We start from the raw sequence: 21,193 nt of genomic DNA on the forward strand, positions 1-21,193 counted from the left end.
AAGTCCTCGTCTCTTGAGTCCTTTGTGCGACAGCCGTTAGGCTCCGCCCCCCCCGCCCCCCTCCCATGGCGGAAAACAAGCTCTTCGATTCTCATTCTTCGGCTAAGTGTCCCACTTATCATCAGTTATTAATCGTCAGAAAAATAATCCCGTGTCTCGTCGCCGGTCTCCCAAAAACTCTGTTTCGTAGACCTGCCGCCTGACGACTCATGCCATCAGGGAATGCAACTCTAAGTAACTCTTCCCATCAGACTCCAGTGGAGAAGAAACGGGAACGACTACCCCCCCCTCTCAGTCTCTCCGTTTCTCTTTCTCCGTTACCTGGGCTTTCTGCTTGTTCACCCTGACAGATACTTTCTTCTCACAGTCCAACCTCTAAAAGCAGTCCTGGTTGGCACGTCACGTCGTTCTGATGGCTGCTAAGAGCTGGGCTACATGCCCTATTCATCCCTCGGGCCTATTCTTTCCACCGGCGTAGAAGGAATTGGGAGGAAGAAAGCTCTCTGCAGAGTACAGACGTCAACATGACAACTTAGTTTTCTGCCTCTCAACAACAGAAGACAACAGATGATTCAGGGTCTGTGTAAAGCCTCTGAAAATAGAGTTTTCTGCGTTTCAAATGTGACAGATAGAAACCTGAAGGCCAACACTGAGTTCTCCGGAGGACTCGTACTTCCCTTCTGAGACTTGTTTGTAGAGTGTGACAACAGGGACACACCGCCGGCACTTTACTGTGAGGAATGTTCCCTCTCGTCCTCTGTAGCGCAACGTCTAAGTCCTTGTCCTTAAAAGTGGGAATGCAGTGAGTCACGGTCTGCGTTTTTTCCAAATTGGATATATTGCAGCTTAAAGGAACAGTTTGAGGTTTCGGGAACATGCGCTCGTTCGCTCTCTGGTTGAGAGTTAGATGTGAGGATTGACGCCGCGTTTACATCTGCCTGTTAAATATGAACCACAGCCGGCCGGCGGTTAGCTTGGCTAGGGTGACCAGACGTCCTCTTTTCCCCGGACATGTCCTCTTTGTGAGACCTCAAAAATGCGTCCGGCAGGGATTCCAAAAACGTCCGGGATTTTGCTTCGTCGGATATTTGTGTTTCTCTGGGTTTTCACAAACTAGTATTTACCCCTTACAAGTTTTGGAAATGGTATCTCCCTTACGTTCCACCTTCTTGCGCGAGCTCTGACTGTATAGATAGATAGATAGATAGATAGATATATATACTTTATTAATCCCCAAGGGGAAATTTGTCGAGCCAGTAGCAGCAACACACAAGAATAAAATAAAAAAAACACAAAATATAAGAAGGGTTAGGGTGATCTGGCAAGAGGTGAACTGTTGTAGAGCCTCATAGCCGTCGGCAGGAATGTTCTCCTGTATCTCTCCTTGTGGCAGCGGAGCGTGAGGAGACGTCTGGAGAAAGTCCTCCTCTGTCCCTGTAGGAGGTGGTGGAGAGGGTGGTCCGGGTTGTCCAATATGGACACCAGTTTCTTCAACGTCCTCCTCTCCACCACCTGTTCCAGGTGCTCCAGCTGGCAGCCGATGATGGAGCCAGCCTTCCTAACCAGTTTGTTGAGACGGCTGGTGTCACGGCTCGATGCTGCTCCCAGCAGACAATGGCAAAGTGCAGCACACTGGCCACAACCGACTGGTAGAATAACTCCAGCATCTTGCTGCACACGTTGAAGGATCGAAGCTTTCTCAGGAAAAAGTCGACTCATCCCCTTCTTGTACACAGCGTTGATGTTGGCCTTCCAGTTCAGTCGGCTGTCGATGGAGACGCCCAGGTACTTGTACTCCTCCACCATGTCCACGTCCACTCCCAGGACACTCAGAGGTGTAGGAGCTGTCGCCTTCCTCCTGAAGTCCACCACCATCTCTCTGGTCTTGGCCACGTTCAGCCGCAGGTGGTTCTCATCGCCCACTTTACAAAGTCACTCACCACTGCCCTGTACTCCTCCTCCCGTCCATCCCTAATACACCCGACCACTGCAGAATCATCAGAGTACTTCTGCAGATGGCATGACTCCGTGTTGTACTGGAAGTCACTGGTGTACAGGGTGAAGAGGAAGGAGACAGAACAGTTCCTGTGGGGCTCCAACATCACTGACCACCGTTCCAGACAGCACACGCCCATTCTGACAAACTGTGGTCTGCCTGTGAGGTAGTCAGTGATCCAGGAGATGGTGGGCAGCGTCCACGGCCACCGCAGCTTCTCACTCAGCAGCAGTGGCTGGATGGTGTTAAATGCACTGGAGAAGTCAAAGTGACTCTCACAGAGACACGGTTCCATCCAGGTGCGACAGAGCTCGTTGCAGCAGGTAGATGATGGCGTCGTCCACTCCCACATGAGGCTGGTAAGCAAATTGCAGAGGGTCCAGCGATGATTTCACCTGCGGCGGAGGTGGGCCAAGACCAGCCTCTCCAGCACCTTCATCACATGGGAGGTGAGGCGACGGTCGGTAGTCGTTGAGGCCAGATGGTGTTGACTTCTTGGGGACAGGGACCAGGCACGACGTCTTCCACAGCACGGGACTTCCCCAGCCTCAGGCTGAGGTTGAAGGCGCTGCAGGACACCAGACAGCTGGGTGGCGCAGGTCTTTAGGACCCTGGGGCTGATGCCATCAGGACCTTCAGCTCTGCGCTGGTGTAGTTTCTCCAGCTGTCTTCTCACCTGGTCAGTCGTCACAGAGAGAGGGGAGGTGGAGGAGCCCATTGTTATTGAGGGCTCGGTGGATGTGCAGCTCAGCAGGGGGGACAGAGGGGGAGGTGTTTGGGAGGTGTGATGTGTGGAGGAGACAGGAGAGGGCTGTGAACTGAACCTATTGAAAAACAGTTCAGCTAGTTGGCCCTCTCCAGGAGCCCCTGGCTGTCTCCCTCCACCTTGAAGCCAGTTATCTGCTTCATGCCAGACCACACCTCCCTTGTGTTGTTCAGCTGGAGTTTGGCCTCCAGCTTCCTCCTGTAGGAGTCCTTGCCTCCCTGAGCTTCACCTTTAGGTTGCGCTGGGCTTTCCTCAGCTCATCCCTGTCTCCAGACCTGAAAGCAGCTTTCTTCATGTTAAGAAGCGCCTTCAGGTCCCTGGTGATCCAGGGCTTGTTGTTGGGAAGCAGCGCACAGTCCGTGATGGGATGGTGGTGTGTTCACAGAACTTGATGTATTCCGTGATGCAGTCGGTCATACTGTTGATGTCCTCCCCGTGCGGTCCACACAACACATCCCAGTCCGTAGACTCGAAGCAGTCCTGTAGAGCGTCGTTAGCCTCCAGAGACCACCTCCTCACAGTCCTGGTGGTCACCGGCAGCCTCTTCACCAGAGGAACATACCTGGGTGTCAGCGGACCAGGTCATGATCAGACCTGCCGAGGGGAAGGGCAGTGGCGCTGTATGCGTCCTTAGTATTAGCATACAGCAAGTCCAGAGTTTTATTGTTCCTTGTTGGGCAGTCTATGTATTGATGGAAGGTTGGCAGAGCTTTTTCCAATGTGGTGTGGTTAAAGTCACCAGTGATAGCCATGAATGCTCCAGGCTGATGATTCAGCAGAGCAGACACAGTGGAGTGGATGGTGTCCACAGCTTCCTCAGCGTCAGCTGATGGCGGCACGTACACGACAACCACAATGGCGGACGTGAACTCTCTCGGCAAATAGTACGGGCGCATCCCCACGGCCAACAGTTCAATGTTCGGGCTACAGAGAATAGTCATTGGTCGACCGATCTCAGGGTTGCCAGATACACGAAAATTATCCTCCAAATACGACCATTTTGAGCCTTTGGTACGATACTTCACCATCTCCAATCTGGCAACACGGAGCACCTTGCCGCCTCGACTCGTTGCATTGTTGTTCGTGCGGCATGCCGCATGCCGCACGAACAACAATCGTGTGCGAGCGTTCACTGTTGGTTCTCCCCGCTGAACATTGACCGTAATATACTGTGATATTTCACAGATTTATTTCAGGTGAAACCATGTTTCAGGCCGCCGTATCGAGAATGAGCGCGCCGTTAGCGTCGAATGGACACGCAGTGCAAGATAGATCCGGCTTGCATGATTCATTTGTTAATTTGTGACGCATCAGAATCCAAATGTTTGTGCATCTGTTAAATATTCATGGTTGTAGTATATGGTGTGGATAAACAATACACATGTTTAAAGAACAGCTAATTTGTCATCACAGTCGTGGACTTGACCTCTAACCTTCCCAAACCCTCTTCCCTGCAGGACAAGGGAGACAGAGAGCTGGACAGAGGGACGTTCAGAGAAACGGAGCGAGGGATGGCGGTGGAGGAGAAGCCGGGTGTGAAGAGCAGCAGCTCCATCGTCCCCTGCTTCCTGTTTGTGGAGGTAAGACATCCCAGCGCTCGGAGCTTGAAAACGCTTCTTCCAGGAGGTCATTTGTCAAATACGAGCTCGACGAGCAAGACGAGCGCATCTCTCGAGCGTATCTTCGTTGTGGCTACTTCCTGTTTCTCTGGAATCTGACCCGTGGTTCATCCCGCTGCGTTGTACAGATCACGCCAGAGGTTGTCCACACACACACACACACACACACACACTCACAAGACCGTGAGTACCACGATGACGAGGGCAGAATACACTCTTACATTAGCGCACAAATGAGACTTGTGAGGTTTTCTGACACGTTGCTGTAACTGGGAGAGGAAATCATCACACACTGAAGGGGTGGAAGTGGCCGATGGTGGCTGAGAACACGGTGTGAAGAACACGCCGGCAGCGACACAGCAGAAGGGATTTATCCTATTTATTCATCTTTCTTTGCTACTCTTCATTAAACCATTAAGCTTCTTCTCAGTATTTTTGAATACTCTTCTCTCGCTTTGCTGCTGCCAACCAGAAACCAAAGTGTTACTGAGCCGCCACACCAACAACCTGTTACACACACACACACACATATAGACATTAACACACACACGCCCACTACATTTCAAGCGACTTACAATCCTGTTACATTCATACACCGTAGACGCAGCTACAGGGAAACATTCAGGGTTAAGCGTCTTGCTCAAGGACACATCGACTAGGGCGGGGATTGAACCACCAACCCCCTGATTGAAAAGACGGACCTGCTGACCACTGACCCACGCGCGCACACACACACACACATACACACACTCACACACACACAGGTTGCCACTCTTTTGCCCACAAACACATCCGCGGTCACAGTTTGTGGCTTTGAGGAAGGGACATCTTTTCTTCTTATTGCTCATTTTGTTCCGCACTATTGTGAAGTCCACAAAGAAACTGGGACTGAACAAAAGCTTAAATGCTCTCCAGTACGATGGGGACTTCCAGACAATGAGAAAACAAGTGTGTTGAACAAATGTATTGAACCGTAATCGAGTAAAACTATCATTTGTAAAGCTGCGTTCACACCAAAAGAATTGAGATTTTTCCGCTCGCTGATATCCCATGCTAGGTCAACGCGCTGATATCCCATGCTAGGTCAACGCGCTGATATCCCATGCTAGGTCAACATGCTGATATCCCATGCTAGGTCAACACGCTGATATCCCATGCTAGGTCAACATGCTGATATCCCATGCTAGGTCAACATGCTGATATCCCATGCTAGGTCAACATGCTGATATCCCATGCTAGGTCAACGCGCTGATATCCCATGCTAGGTCAACATGCTGATATCCCATGCTAGGTCAACATGCTGATATCCCATGCTAGGTCAACGCGCTGATATCCCATGCTAGGTCAATGCGCTGATATCCCATGCTAGGTCAACGCGCTGATATCCCATGCTAGGTCAACGCGCTGATATCCCATGCTAGGTCGCGTGTGGTTGCGATAGACAAGAAATGTTGCCACGCGCCGCGAAGATTCGCCTCTAAACTTCGCAAGTGTGCATTTTTTACCTGTGAGGCGAGACTACTGACTACTTGGATCCTGCTAAGTATCTTCTTTAAATTAGTTTATCTGCTGAGTTACTGTTGTATTTGTTGTTTAGAGCTGCTGGATTGTTGGTCTGTACTGTTTTAGGATTTGTTTTGGTAGAGAGGTGTGTCCTGATTACTGACACCTGAATCTTCACTGATTGGACGAGCGATCATCACCTGGTTGAAGACTCGGAGGACAGGAGTCTTCCTTGGAATCGAGACTCGGAGGACAAAGACATAGGAGTCTTCCGTTGGAGTCTTCGTGGGTGGCTAAGTATTCCACCATTTTGTGAATATGTGTGTCTTTTCCATACCTGTGCGTATTTCAACTCGTCGTCACTATAGGACTCGTTCATTCATGTACCGGAACCCCTCCTCGGTTATCATTCCTACCCGTTCTACTCACACCCAGCACCTGGTCACGGGAGGCCTCTGGAACTGTCAGTCAGCCAACCGCAAGGCTGACTTCATCTCTGGCTTTGCTGTGGAGCAGTCGCTTGACTTCTTGGCTCTCACTGAGACCTGGATCACAGCAGACAACACGTCTACCCCGGCTGCTCTCTCCTCGGCCTTCTCCTTCAGCCACACACCCAGACCCTCTGGTCGGGGTGGAGGTGCAGGTTTACTCATCTCACCCAAATGGTGTTTCTCTCTCTACCCACTTCCACTTTTTACCCCACTGACTTTTGAGTTCCATGCTGTGATGGTTACTCATCCGGTTAAACTACACATTGTTGTTCTCTACCGTCCCCCTGGTTCTTTGGGAGATTTCTTGGAAGAGCTAGACGTCCTCCTGTCGAACTTCTCGGAACACGGCCCCCCGCTCATCCTTCTGGGTGACTTCAACATCCAGACAGAGAAGTCATGTGATCTCTTACTCTTACTATCTTCTTTTGACCTCTCACTCAGTCCCTCCCCTCCCACTCACAAAGCCGGCAACCACCTTGACTACATTTTCACTAGAAACTGCTCTACCTCCAACCTCACTGTAACTCCTCTCCATGTCTCTGACCACTTCTTCATCTCTTACTCTCTCTCGCTCTATGGTACTGACAACCCACCCATATCTACAGACTCTGCACCTGTACGGCGCAACATTCGCACCCTCTGTCCTCCTCCCTGGCCTCCTCTGTCCTATCTGCTCTCCCCTCAACTGGCTCCTCCCTCATGCCTAACTGCAGCTGCCACAGACACTCTCCTCTCTTCCTGTCTTCATCTCTTGATTCTCTTTGTCCTTTAAGACACGACCGGTTGAAATCCTCTCCGGCTCCGTGGTTGTCGGACTCGGTGGCGCCGAGAGAGCCACCCTCGCGGCGGAAAGAAAATGGCGAAAAACGAATCAAGCGGAAGACTTGCTCTTCTATCAATCTCTTCTCTCCTCATTCTCTTCCTCTATATCTGCAGCCAAAAGCTCTTTCTATCTGACCAAAATTCAGTCTTCCTTCTCTAACCCCAAAAAACTCTTCTCTATCTTTTCCAACCTCCTTGATCCCCCCTGTCCCCCTCCTCTTTCCACCCTTTTGCCGAGCCACTTTGTCGACTACTTTACAAACAAGATAGACGACATACACTCCTCCTTTACTAATCCATCTTCTATCACCTCACCAACACTAACTTCTTCATCCCCCTCTCTTTCCTCTTTCACCCCGCTGTCTCCCAATCACATTCTTAGCTTGGTGACCTCCGCCCGACCGACCACCTGCGCCCTAGACCCCGTCCCATCTCCCATTCTCCAGGCTATTGCTCCTGACCTTCTGACCTTCCTCACCCATCTTATTAACAGCTCCCTCTCAACTGGCTGTTTCCCCAACTCTCTGAAGGAGGCGAGTCAACCCTCTCCTGAAGAAACCCACGCTCGACGCGTCTGAAGTCAGCAACTACAGACCGGTCTCTCTTCTTCCTTTTCTCTCCAAAACTCTGGAGCGAGCTATCTTGAGCCAAGTGTCCTCCTATCTCCACAGTAACAGCCTTCTTGACCCTCACCAGTCTGGATTCAAGGCCGGCCACTCGACAGAGACGGCCCTCCTTGCTGTCTCTGAGCAGCTTCACACTGCTAGAGCTCTCTCTCCTCTGTCCTTCTAGACCTTTCTGCAGCATTTGACACCGTGAACCACCAGATCCTTATCTCTTCTCTTCAGGACCTGGGGATCTCAGGCACTGCACTCGCTCTTTTCTCTTCCTACCTTAACGACCGCATCACGGGGTAACTTGGAGAGGATCTGTGTCTGATCCTTGTCCTCTCACTACTGGGGTTCCTCAAGGCTCCGTCCTGGGTCCCCTCCTCTTCTCTCTGTACACAAATTCTCTCGGCTCTGTCATTCGTTCGCATGGCTTCTCCTACCATAGCTATGCTGATGACACCCAACTGATCTTCTTGTTTCCACCGGCCGAAACAAGGGTGGCGGCGCGAATCTCTGCCTGTCTGACCGACATCTCTCAGTGGATGTCTGCTCACCACCTGAAGATCAACCCTGACAAGACCGAGCTACTATTCCTTCCAGGGAAAGGCTCCCCCACCCATGACCTGACTACCACCTTCAACAGCTCTGTGTTGGCCCCTACCCTGACTGCCAGGAACCTCGGGGTGACACTCGACAGTCAACTCTCCCTGACGGCCAACATCGCTGCGACGACGCGTTGACTACTGCAACTCCCTCCTGGCTGGTCTACCTGCTAAGGCCATCCGACCTCTGCAGCTCATCCAGAATGCAGCAGCTCGACTGGTCTTCAGCCTCCCGAAATTCACCCACACCACTCCGCTCCTCCGCTCTCTTCACTGGTTACCGGTGGCTGCTCGCATCCGCTTCAAAACACTGGTTCTGGCGTACCGTGCTCTAGACGGATCGGGCCCCGTCTACATCCGGGATATGGTCACACCGTACACCCCGGCACGTTCGCTCCGCTCGCAACAGCCAATCGACTTGTGACTCCTGCACCTCGAGCTAATCACTCGAAATCCAGACTGTTTGCTGTCCTGGCTCCTCAGTGGTGGAACGAGCTCCCCACTGACATCAGGACACCAGAAAGTCTCTACATCTTCCGCCTGAGACTGAAAACACATCTTTTCCGACTATATCTGGATTAAAACACAGATTCGCATTTCAGTCGCACTGGGATGGCACTTATTGTGGTGCTTTTGTGGTTAGACTGAGTTGAGGAAGTGTTGCTTCCTGTGTTCTTGTTGTTCTTGGTTTGTACTCTAGGTTGAAATGCACTTATTGTAAGTCGCTTTGGATAAAAGCGTCTGCTAAATGACATGTAATGTAATGTAACTTGGCCAATCAGCTCTTGAGTTGCTCCGCGCGTCATCACTGTCCCGCCGTTGTTGAATCAGAACAAGATGGAGGACACTCTGATCGTAGCGGTTTGCGGGTACCCGGAGCTCGATGACACAACCTCGTACGAGTACCTGAATCGGTCAACGAAAGATGCTGCATGGAGAGCAGTCAGCGAGGACGTGGGACTATCTTGTGAGTTTTTATTGTCTGTATATGTGTTTGATTTGAGCTATTTTTGGTACTTTACTATGAACCGATCGCCGACATGTGTGTTTCATGTCAGTGGAGTTATGCCGGAAAAGGTGGAAAGGACTCAGGGACACGTACCTGAAAGGAACCATAAAACAAGGAGTGGCTCAGGAGCAGATGGCCATAAAAAATGGAAGTACTCTGCGGTCCTGTCTTTTCTCGACCCCTTTATTACCCCGAGGGAGACGAGTGGGAAAATGGGGCGGAGGGTCGAGGAAGACGAGACCGCAGAGTACGAGGCAGGACCCGTCTAGGGCCTTTGGCGGTGAGAGGGAAATCGAGGAGCGGCTCCTCGATGTTTTAAAAGCGGCCTCTTCTGCTCCACCACCTCCACCACCATCTCAAGATGAGATGTTTTAAAAAGCCTGGTTCCTTCCCTGGAAAGACCCAGCAAAAGGAATACGTACAATTTCAAATTCATAAACTCGGTTATGAAGCCAGCACTGTGGTGCTGAAATTGAAAAATCTGGAATACATGTCTCGGGGCAATCTTTCCAGGGAACGAACCAAAGAATTCAAATGTTCTCTTGTTATATCTGTTTATCTGTTGATAAATTAACTTTATTCATAAGATTTGTCCATGTTCTTTATTTTACTTTTACTCAAACTCTTAACAAACAAAGGAAAATGTGATCATTAGTAATGTGTGGTTGGCTCTTAAAAGAGCCGTTTTGGATATGCTTGTGCATTACACCGTGTCTGGCCAATGGACGGTTCCTATAGCAGAGGAGAAGGATGTGAAGGCCTCCCTCACCCCGATGGCCTCAAGGGACGGTTCCTTCAGCAGAGAAGAAGGATGTGAAGGCCTCCCTCACCCCGATGGCCTCAAGGGACGGTTCCTTCAGCAGAGAAGAAGGATGTGATCCTCACTCACCCCGATGGCCTCAAGGGCAGTTCAGCAGAGAAGAAGGATGAAGGCCTCCCCTCACCCCGGGCCACCTGTTCGACGGCTCTGAAAGAAGAAGGATGTGAAGGCCTCCCTCACCCCGATGGCCTCAAGGGACGGTTCCTTCAGCAGAGAAGAAGGATGTGAAGGCCTCCCTCACCCCGATGGCCTCAAGGGACGGTTCCTTCAGCAGAGAAGAAGGATGTGAAGGCCTCCCTCACCCTGATGGCCTCAAGGGACGGTTCCTTCAGCAGAGAAGAAGGATGTGAAGGCCTCCCTCACCCTGATGGCCTCTTTCGCTGAGTTATTGGCAGCTATTCTTTCAAGACCTGGCGGTGGCTCCACCTCTTCTTCTGGTACGCTCACTGCAGTTTGGGTTGTTCTCCGCAGGAAGTTATGCAGTACGCATGTAGCCTTCACACACTTCTCCGCAACTTCTGGTTGGAGCTCAATGGCACGCCTGTACATCCTCCACTGAGAAGAAAGGATCCCAAAGGCATCCTCCACAACCAGCTTGCTCGGGAGAGATGGTAATTGAAGATCCGGCACTCCCTCGGAAGGTTTCGGCCAAGGAATGGCCTCATGAAATTTTAACAGAGTCGTGTGGCTGAGGTCCTCGGTGAACGGCTTCTGGTAGTGATCGGTCAGCAGGCAGTTAGAGGTTGCCTGGATTTGAGTGCTTGACCAAATGCCGAGTTGACCTGACTCCCACCATCACTGGTTCTGCCGTAGCCCCCAACATCAATCAGCCAGAAACAATATTCTGCATAAACAACTGCCAGGAGAACCAACGAGAAGGCTCCCTTGTAGTTGAAGAACTGGGATCCTGAATTGGCTAACTGGTGTCCAACCGCGAGGTCATCAAACTGGCTACTGGTTAGCCTGAAGTAGCGCTGGAAGCGGCAAGTCATCCAAACGCAGTTCCTGGAGAAGATTCACCGAGCTGTGCGCTGCGATGGATGATGTCATGAACCCAAATATGAGGACGTCTGATGCCACAGAGATAAGCCCCGCCCCTTGCGAAAAATCGCAACTCTTTTGGTGCGAACGCGGCAAATAGTCGCAAGGGTAAACTCGCGCGTTTTAGGCGAAAAATCACAACGCTTTTGGTGTGAACGCAGCATAAGTGTGAGTGAGAGAATGAAAGACTTGCAGTTTGTAACCCATTTTTTCCCCACCAAATCTGTTTGGAATTATAGTGGAAGGTCTGAAGTATAAAGTACAACCTTTTATTCTTAAAGGACGATAATACCCTGTCCTATTCTCTGTACATAAGCAACCACTCCTGTTCGCACTGGCACCCGCATGCCCAGTGTATGGGAACAATCATGTGGTATTTGTTTTTATCCACTAGTATGAACTTTGATGATTGGATGTGCTGCCTGACTACCAACTCCCTGCTTGCCTTCGATATTCTGCCTGCGCAATCATTGCTCGTCTTCCACAAGCTGCTGAGTACGAACAAAAGCCATGTTCGTTGTTAACATTCATAACGATAATGATACTTGCGGGGGAGTGGCTTTAGAGGGAGTCCTTGAGGGGGAGTGGCTTTAGAGGGAGTCCTTGAGGGGGAGTGGCTTTAGAGGGAGACCTGGAGGGGGAGTGGCTTTAGAAGGAGGCCTTGGGGGGGAGTGGCTTCAGAGGGAGGCCTGGAGGGGGAGTGGCTTTAGAGGGAAGCCTGGAGGGGGAGTGGCTTTAGAAGGAGGCCTTGGGGGGGAGTGGCTTCAGAGGGAGGCCTGGAGGGGGAGTGGCTTCAGAGGGAAGTCTGGAGGGGCTGTCAGTGTTGCCGACATTTTTTGCAAGAGTTCACCTTCATTTGAAAAGAGTTGGCAACATGTTGGCTACTTACAGAAGAGTACCAACATGTCGGTTACTTCCACCTTTAAAGTTGTTTGCGAGAATAACCTGAGGCATAATTCTGAGGTACACGTTTTTCATTTTAAGTGTAATTTAAGTGTTTAAAGACGTACATCTAAGTCGTTTCTATGAACACAATGATTAGGGGTGGAATTGGCTGCATTACAAGGAGCACTAGCTAAGATCTTGCAGGTCAGGGCCGACTCTGCAAGCTTACATTGATTATTGATTCCAAGGTGCTTACAGGGTTAGTGTTTTTAAATCTATAGAGAGAAGGCCTCAGTTGTGATTCCTCGGCCAACCCGCCCATAGTGAGTGAGAAAGATGGGGACATGAGCCCCTTATCTTACACTGCATACTGGATCGGGGTCTGTTCAGAAAACAGGAAAGCTCCATTAACAACAAATTAATTATTCACCTTGAAAAAATAAGGAATGAACATGCGGAGTAACCATGCTGTGTGAGACGTAGAGCGCAGTGAACCATTAATAAGTTGATATTAGAGAAAATGGTGTTTTGGCCAGAAGGCCCTCTGGAGTGGACTGATGTCTGTGTGAGGGAAGCAGGTGAGTCGCTGCTCACTGGCCACCAAAATACATGAAAAACTATCAATAAAAAAACACTGTTACACACCGGGCAAAAAGACTAGTTTGACATTTTTGGGGGTAATAAGCATCCTTGAGTTCTTGCAGAGAGTTATATGACAACGTTGTAGTTCCAGCTAGCAACCAGTTAGCTTAGCACAAATACTGGACACACAGGGGAACAGCTAGCTCTGCACAAACTTACGGCTAATTAACACATGATATATTACTTGATACCATGGGCTATGACATGGCTGTATAAGTAGCACGTTGTATATTACTTGATACCATGGGCTATGAACAAGTCCTGATGTTGTAAAACATTCGGTAAACATTCTGTTTACCGTTTGAATCTTGCCGTGAAATGCTATTCACTATTTGTCAAATGTACGCGACGTCACTGACTTGCTAACCTTGCTAGCATCGGTCAGCTTTTTGGCTGGGGTACATGTGTTGAGCAGACTACAAATAATTAACGTTGCCAAACAACCGTTCCATATTTGAACCTTTTGGGATGGTATTGAATATGCTATTGACAAACCCTCAAGGAAAATATAGGGAATAACTTCAGATTTGGGATATAAAACGCATGAAATATATAAACGAATTGTATAAACCACGGTATAAGCTAGGGTGACCAGACGTCCTCTTTTCCCCGGACATGTCCTCTTTTTGAGACCTAAAAAATGCGTCCGGTAGGGATTGCAAAAACGTCCGGGATTTTGCTTCGTCGGATATTTGTGTTTCTCTGGGTCTTTCACGAACTAGTATTTACCCCTGACAAGTTTTGGAAATGGTATCTCCCTTACGTTCCACCTTCTTGCGTGAGCTCTGACTGTAGAGAGAACAGTCATTGGTCGACCGATCTCAGGGTTGCCAGATACACGATAATTATCCTCCAAATACGACCATGTTGAGCCTTTGGTACGATACTTCACCGTCTCCACTCTGGCAACACGGAGCACCTTGCCGCCTCCACTAGTTGCATTGTTTACAGCACATGACATCTGCAGCCATGCCGAAACGTAAATGTAAGTTCACGGACCATATAAATAATTTGTTTTTTATTATTTAGAATTTTGTATTTGTTATCATTATTGCTTCAATATATGGACAAATCACATTAAAGAAGCGCTGGACTAAATGCCACAAATAAGATTTGTTTTACATTTGCACTTTGCAGTTTTGTTAAAGTTCAATAAATAGATGTTCATATAGTCATTTGTGTCATTTTTGTCATTTCATTTGTGACATTTGTATGCATTCACATGGTCATGGTGCGGCATGCTATACACTACCCCCCCCCCCCCCAATGGAACCGTACTACGTCACGCGCCCAATAATTCCTGAAAATGGATACCTCGTTGTACGTTAACCCTTACGTAACGTTATGACATGAGATATGAGATATGAGAGTGTTATAGATCTTTCTCTTCCAACTCCTAAAATGTCAAAACTATTCCTTTTGATCATAGTAAATGAAGAGTGAAGCAGGGTCACCGGTCACACGTCTATAATGTGCGAGGCTGCCTTTAAACCATGTGCCTCCACACCTTGTGTGTGTGTGTGTGTGTGTGTGTGTGTGTGTGTGAAATACCAAGCCAGAAGGACCTGCTCTTTTATTTAGCCCCACATCTCATCAGCAGTTACCATGGAAACCAATCAGCCAGACTCATTCTCATCTCTGCTCTCTCTTTCTTCTGACTCCTTTCATCGCCGCCCGCCCTAATCACAAGTCGCAACCTTTTCTATCTACCACTCAGCCATCTTGTTCCGCGTCTCTCTGCCATCCCCTCCATTTTGCTCCATCATCTTTTTCGATACCCATCTTTTGTCCCTTGATTGCTTCCCCCTCCCCCCCCTCGGCCAATCGTAGCAGCACACATACATCTACATCCATAATCTCGTATTAATCCTGTTCATATCTTCTACCCGCCACTTCTAATCCAATTTTGTAAAAGCTGACATCCAAATGAAGTGTTATCACCCGTGGATTAAGAATACATTTGATTTACAAATGATATATATCTTCACCATGTGGACGGCATGATACTCTCTATCTTCAACACAAAAGAAAAATAGTATTATCCTTTGCAGTCTGAAGCAGATTTGCTGTTAAAAAATAATTTGTGTTTAAAGCCAATCTGCTGCGCGGTTTATCAGATGTTATGGAGAAGCTCTCGATGGCGACCAGCCCGTGATTATGAGGCACTTATCCAGACCAGTGGAGGGGTGAATTTAAAGCCCCTTTCCACCACTGTAAATACTTTCCACAGCTCTCCCCTCAGCTCCGCCTCTGTCATGTGACCTTTTGACCCGCGCTTGAGCTAAGCTGATTTTTAACACTATAGATTTGCAATTCGGGCCTTTTATGATTTCTTCATATTAAGGGCTGTGCACAAATGATGAGGGGCGTATCAGACCAGGGGTTTTGGAGGGGAGTGTGACTTCTTGTCTTTTTTTCTCATCAGTGAAAGATTAGACCCCCTCTCCAATAACCATTAAATGAAGTCCAGTGTGTTTAAAAGCTCTCACGAGGCGGCTGGTCAGATTAAATGACCTTCTGTCTCAAACACTGAATCCCAGATGCCCCGTGTGAGCGATCATGTGTTCTCACTTGGTTTCAGTGTGGGTGTGATCATCTCCTTCGCCATCGAGATTAAACCACATCTGAGCGGGCCGATGTCTTAATCCTCCACTAGTTCTTTTTATATAAAGTCCCCGTTCTTAAAGAGGTGTGCGTGGCTTGACGTCATCCATTAAAGCTCATCGGGTCAGCCAGAGTGAATCTGATTTTGAAAGTAAAAGGTAAATGGACCCGTACTTGGACAGCACCAAAAGCACCTTAACTCTACACAACACCATTCACGCATTCATACACAGCAGTATAACATTCACAAACCGGACGCACAGCTACGGGAGAAAGAACCCAAAACATCGCAGCCTTCAGGCTTCCCCCCCCGAAACCACGAGCACGCACTGCCCGATGGCGCCTGGGAGAAGCACATTGTTGGACACGCCCGGCGAGTGGTGTCGGCCATGTGGGGCCGGATGAAATGATCGCTTGGGCTTATCGCAGATACCGGATGTTGTCTTTTTGTGTGTGGAGAATTTAGATTGCTCTCAGTATGTAATAGAAATGTCAGCACTGCCCCCCCTAGATGTAATCTAATGGCCAGGAACAAAGGACTCTGAAGACATTATTCTCTTTTTTTAGGGCTCTTTAAAAGAAAAACTGTCACCTTCATGGTGGAAGCCAAACCCCTGGAGTTGCCTTCCTTTTCTCTTTTCCTAAGTGGCCCCCAATGCCCATCTTCATCTTCTTCCCATCGCTCTGATGTAACTGAGGGAGGAGAGCCTCCACCAGAGGGCGCCGCCGCGACGCCGCTGAAGCTCCACCCGACGCCGCTCTGTGTCGCACTCGCTTTGACTTCTTGACACCTAATCCAGCATCAGGCCTATTTTTTTTTGCATTCCTTACTTTTCTCTATTAATTCACTTTGACGCCTGTTTGGTGTCACACACAGAGCCTCATTAACACCTGAGCGTCACGCAGAGATTAGACAGAACACATCAGCGTCCCCCCCCCCCCCCCCCCCCCCCGTCTTTATAAATAGAGGCTTGACGGTGGGTAACACTCCGGTGGAGCTTCACACCTCGCAGGAAGTCTCCCCCGAGTCTCACCAACAGAAGATCACCCCCACGCAAAAAACACTCGCGAGGGACCGAACCGACGCTCTGAGGTGGAATCAAGCAAAGGAAATGAGATGCAACTGGAGCACATTGCTCTTTGGTTGCCAGCTGGCGAGCGTGGCGAGCTGGGCCCGGTATTTGATGCCTGATGCGGCAGATTTAAAGTGACCCCGTGACGCATGCTGAGGCCCAACTGAATAATAATAATAAGCAGTAGGAGTCATTTTTCTTTTCTGGATGTAATATCCTCGCATATCAGTGAAGCTTTTTTTTATCCTCGCACCATGGAAAATATTTCTTCATCCTCTGAACTTGACCGTAACTGTTGCCTCGTGATGTCACAACTTCGTCTTGAGAGTTGACCTTTGCTAAGCCCCGCCCACCTTTCGGTACCCGTGGAGCCCAAACTGTCCCTAACTGCACACCCCACATTAATACCATGCGTTTTGAGTTGAACTAGCTCTCTACAAACGTGGAGACCTGATCACAAAATACTGTCAAAAGTCATAAAAAAAACTATAATCTATTTTTGAAATGTTTTTTTAGCAATAATATGATTCAATAGAGAGCAATAGAACTGAAACCTAAGTGCACCTGGAGTGGAGATGTGTGTCTCCGTCTTGAGAAGAACCAGCTCAAGCCTCTGTGTTCATATGTGTCAATGAATAGGGTTAAAATATGTTTTTATTAACTCGTGGGCATCAACATAAAACCCTCCCAATTGATAATTTGTGTTTCCTGGAATAAGTTCTGTTTAAATACAAGTTTTTGGTGAATTAGGGAGACAGAGAGACACAAATTGTCAGGATGTTGTAGTCAGAGAGAGATTGGAACCAAATGCCAACAGCAGATCTATTCCTTTACAGAAACCAGTCAGACATGAACTAAACCGTACGAACCCACACTGAGGAAAGAGACCAACAGGGTTTAAATACACAGGCAGGTGGAGGTGATTGGACACATGGGGAACGAGACACAGGGGGACACAATGAGGGCGGGGCCAGCGACCACACAGGAGGAAACCATCAGGACCAGGGCAGACGACCACAGGGACAGGAAGTGCAGGGAAACAGACGACACGAGAGATAGGGACTTCAAAATAAGACACAACACAAGACACAAAAACTCATCATGACACAAACATGAATGAATGAATACGCTTTCGGAAGAAGACGTAGAACAGAAGTGTCAAACTCATTTTCAGCGTGGGCCACATCAGCATCATGGCTGCCCTCTTAAAGGGCCGGAAACACTTAATAAACTCCTCGAACATATTGTTAAATAACTCTCTTTCCATTTGACTATTGTTCATTGGAGTGTAGACATATTGTACATAAGAAAATGTCTATTGTAAATGTATATTACAACATGAATCCATTTAGTTTGAAACCTTCAAAATAAAAGCACAGGCATTTGTTCTCCAATTTCTTTAAGAAAAGGGGATCACATGGCTTGAAAGACATGTGATCCCCCTTTCTTAAAGGGGATCACGTCAGGAGCCACATAAAATGATGCGGCTGGCCGGATTTGGCGGATTTGTCCCGCGGGCCTTGTGTTTGACACCTGTGATGTAGAATATTACGTAGAAGATGAAAGCAGAATCACAGAAACATGATCGGTGCGTTCCTCCGTGGTGGTTTTTCAGCCACCGACAAAGAAAGTAAAGCGACCTCTCCTCTTCTCACTGGCTAAACTTCTCTGATCATCAACGAGGAGCGAGTGATAAACAAAGACTCTGGAGCTGTGAGCGGGTTGTGGACCGGTCACATCGGTGTATTGTGCTTTAAAGAGGACATGGCGGCCGGCAGGAAATGAAATGAGAGCAACAGGGAAGGAGGTGATGAAGCGAGCCGGACTGGAGGATCGAGCTCCTCTCTGCTCCTCTTCATCCCCATCGGCTCAGAGGATCCCTCACACTCTCTTTCTTTTCTCTCCAATGCTGCTGAAAAAAGCACGAAGGCCAAAGCTCTCCATCCAATCCTTCTCTTTTTCTTTTCCACCCCATCTCCCCCCGCCCCCGCCATCCTCCTCTATCTCCTTTCTTTGCTCCCTCTGGCTGTCGGGACGACAACCGCTCTCTGAACGCACCATTGGTTCTGCCGCTCCCTTACTTCCACTGGATTTCCTCAGCATTTGTGTCACCCTTAAGTACTCCGGCCAAAACTTGTATCGACTTTAAAATACTCCCCTCACTCTTTCTCTCTCTCACTCTCATGCAGTGGCTCACAGCGGATAAAGCTCTCGGACGTTTTCAGGCGGAAAACATTTATTTGGCCCACAAACTCAATTCATCACGATCTCCTGCACGAGCATTACATGCAATTACATTACATTATATTATATTACAATAAATTATATTACATTATATTATATTACATTAAATTAAATTATATTACATTATATACAGGGTGTCCGCGGGTCCTTAAAAAGTCTTAAAAAGTCTTAAATTGCTTTTCCTAAAAATAAGGCCTTAAAAAGTCTTAAATTGTCTTAAATTCAGATTGGATTGGTCTTAAATTTTTTGGGTGTCATGTCCAGGGGTTTTCCTGGGTCAAAATGGGTCTTCGGTGCTCCCAAAAAATATGTTGGCGCGCTGTGCGCGCACCGTCTATTTATACAGGTCGGGCTGTTGAGTGAGTGATCAGCAGCTGTCCGCTCGGTCCATTCGCGCACCTCACAGTTGCGTATTGATCAGACAAGAAGACACGCTTATCAACTCCAGTGTTTCCCCTATAACAAGGTGAAATCCCCCCCCCCCCCGCAAACAATTCTCGGCTCGCGCGACAGAGCGATGTGCGCCGGCATCGAAGCTCTGCCGTGATGCGCACAGGTGAGCACCGCGTATTCGGTCCTATCAATCCCCTACAACGTGAAGCATCGGCTATTTTAGAAAACATGGCAGGATGCAAGTTCAACAACGGCTTGAAAAGAACGAGGATTTCTGGTCACGGTGGGTGAAATGCTTCTGAAGCTGCGTTATGTGTCGCGAGACTTTCCAGCGGTGGAATCTCACGTGCAGAGCAAGAAGCACAGAGACTAGCGAAGGCCGCCAGCAGCTCGCTGCTCGCCCGCTAGCTGCTGCTCTGCCGCTAGCTGCTCGCTAGCTCCTGCTCCGCCGCAAGCTCCTGCTCCACCGCTAGCTGCTGCTCCGCCGCTAGCTGCTGCTCCGCCGCAAGCTCCTGCTCCGCCGCTAGCTGCTGCTCCGCCGCTAGCTGCTGCTCCGCCGCTAGCTCCTGCTCCGCCGCAAGCTCCTGCTCCGCCGCTAGCTGCTGCTCCGCCGCTAGCTGCTGCTCCGCCGCAAGCTCCTGCTCTGCCGCTAGCTGCTGCTCCGCCGCTAGCTCCTGCTCCGCCGCAAGCTCCTGCTCCGCCGCTAGCTGCTGCTCCGCCGCTAGCTGCTGCTCCGCCGCTAGCTGCTGCTCCGCCGCTAGCTCCTGCTCCGCCGCAAGCTCCTGCTCCGCCGCTAGCTGCTGCTCCGCCGCCCGCAACGACGTCAACGCTACAACGCTGGAGGTCACCGGAGGAAATCCAGCGCCTTGCAACAAAGAGCTCATCACCGAAGACCAACGCTGCAGTGCGTTCTTCATTCTGTTCCACGAGACTCTGAACTAGACCACCGCGAGCAGACAGCTGGACTTCATGTGCATTATTGGTGAAATGACCACGTCCAGTCAGGATCCTGTGGAGCTCATGGGCCATGACACCAGGACCTACTTCAGCACCTCAAAGTAAGTCTAACATAAATATATGTATTAACTATCCTCTTGTATATGAGTATGTGTTTCATATAGTTAAGCTTTACTCATGTGTCAAGTTAATAACAGCTATGCATAGGCGCACTACACATTAATTAGACTAATTAAAATAGTTTTAGAATGGTAGTAAGTAGAGTGGTGTTCACCTGTCAATATGTCTACATAGTGTTCACTAGGCTCAAGAGATGGCTCACGTTGCTTAATTTGTAAAAATAGTATTCATTCCTATTTATCCAGTCTGACATTAATCTGAAGTGGTGGTGTCATAAGAGATGTGGTGACTGTTGTTTGGCTAATGTCTGCCTTTTTCTTTCTTTTTTCCAGGAGAATGGACCAAATGTCAACTGGAAGTTTTTATATTAATACAGTTTGAAAAGGATTGTTTTCCTAGTATATTCACAAAAGCTCAGGAGTAGACATGAACCTGTGTACAAACATCCATCACATAGAGACATGAGAACTCACACTCACTCACCCACACACACATACATTCTATTATGTAAATGAATTTGCATTTTAAAAGCAGCTGGAAATGTTATTTGTTATTTTATGGATTTTTTTTGTTCAAAAGGAACTATGTTGCCCGTATTTTTTAAATATATTTACTTAATTTTAGAGACATTTGTTCATGGGACTTAAATGTTCTGAAAATGTATTAATAAATATAATTTACAACAGCAATGACATTTGTGTTATCCTTTTGCATTACACCATACTGTTAATTTTGAACAGACATCAGTGTGTTTACTTTGAATTAATTAATTTAGATTAATGTATATTTCCATCGTAAATTAGGTCTTAAATTTTATTTAGACGTGGTCTTAAAAAGTCTTAAAAAGTCTTACATTTCACTGGTTTATTCCTGTAGACACCCTGTATATAACATTACATTATATTATATTATATTACATTAAATTATATTACATTATATAACATTACATTATATTATATTACATTAAATTATATTTCATTATATTACATTACATT

General features: G+C 48.3%; 2 protein-coding genes and 1 long non-coding RNA gene across 6 annotated transcripts in view; 2 read left to right on the forward strand and 1 right to left on the reverse strand.

The window, feature by feature from the left end:
* Nucleotides 1-21,193, reverse strand: part of LOC130189109 (paralemmin-2-like) — an 81,363-nt gene that overhangs the window by 39,970 nt on the left and 20,200 nt on the right. The window lies entirely within an intron of this gene.
* Nucleotides 1-21,193, forward strand: part of plppr2a (phospholipid phosphatase related 2a) — a 59,870-nt gene that overhangs the window by 1,934 nt on the left and 36,743 nt on the right. For all 4 annotated transcript variants that reach the window (XM_056407780.1, XM_056407779.1, XM_056407781.1 and 1 more), the window contains exon 2: nt 4,220-4,342. In XM_056407780.1, the coding sequence (XP_056263755.1) occupies nt 4,274-4,342 (69 nt within the window). In that variant the 5' untranslated portion in view covers nt 4,220-4,273. The remainder of the gene's footprint in view (nt 1-4,219; nt 4,343-21,193) is intronic.
* On the forward strand, nt 19,794-20,887 carry LOC130189113 (uncharacterized). Its single transcript, XR_008830711.1, has 2 exons — nt 19,794-20,179; nt 20,531-20,887. It is a non-coding gene; the product is annotated as an uncharacterized LOC130189113 (long non-coding RNA).

This window comes from Pseudoliparis swirei, chromosome 23 (assembly GCF_029220125.1).
Source record: "Pseudoliparis swirei isolate HS2019 ecotype Mariana Trench chromosome 23, NWPU_hadal_v1, whole genome shotgun sequence".
Lineage (NCBI taxonomy): Eukaryota > Metazoa > Chordata > Actinopteri > Perciformes > Liparidae > Pseudoliparis > Pseudoliparis swirei.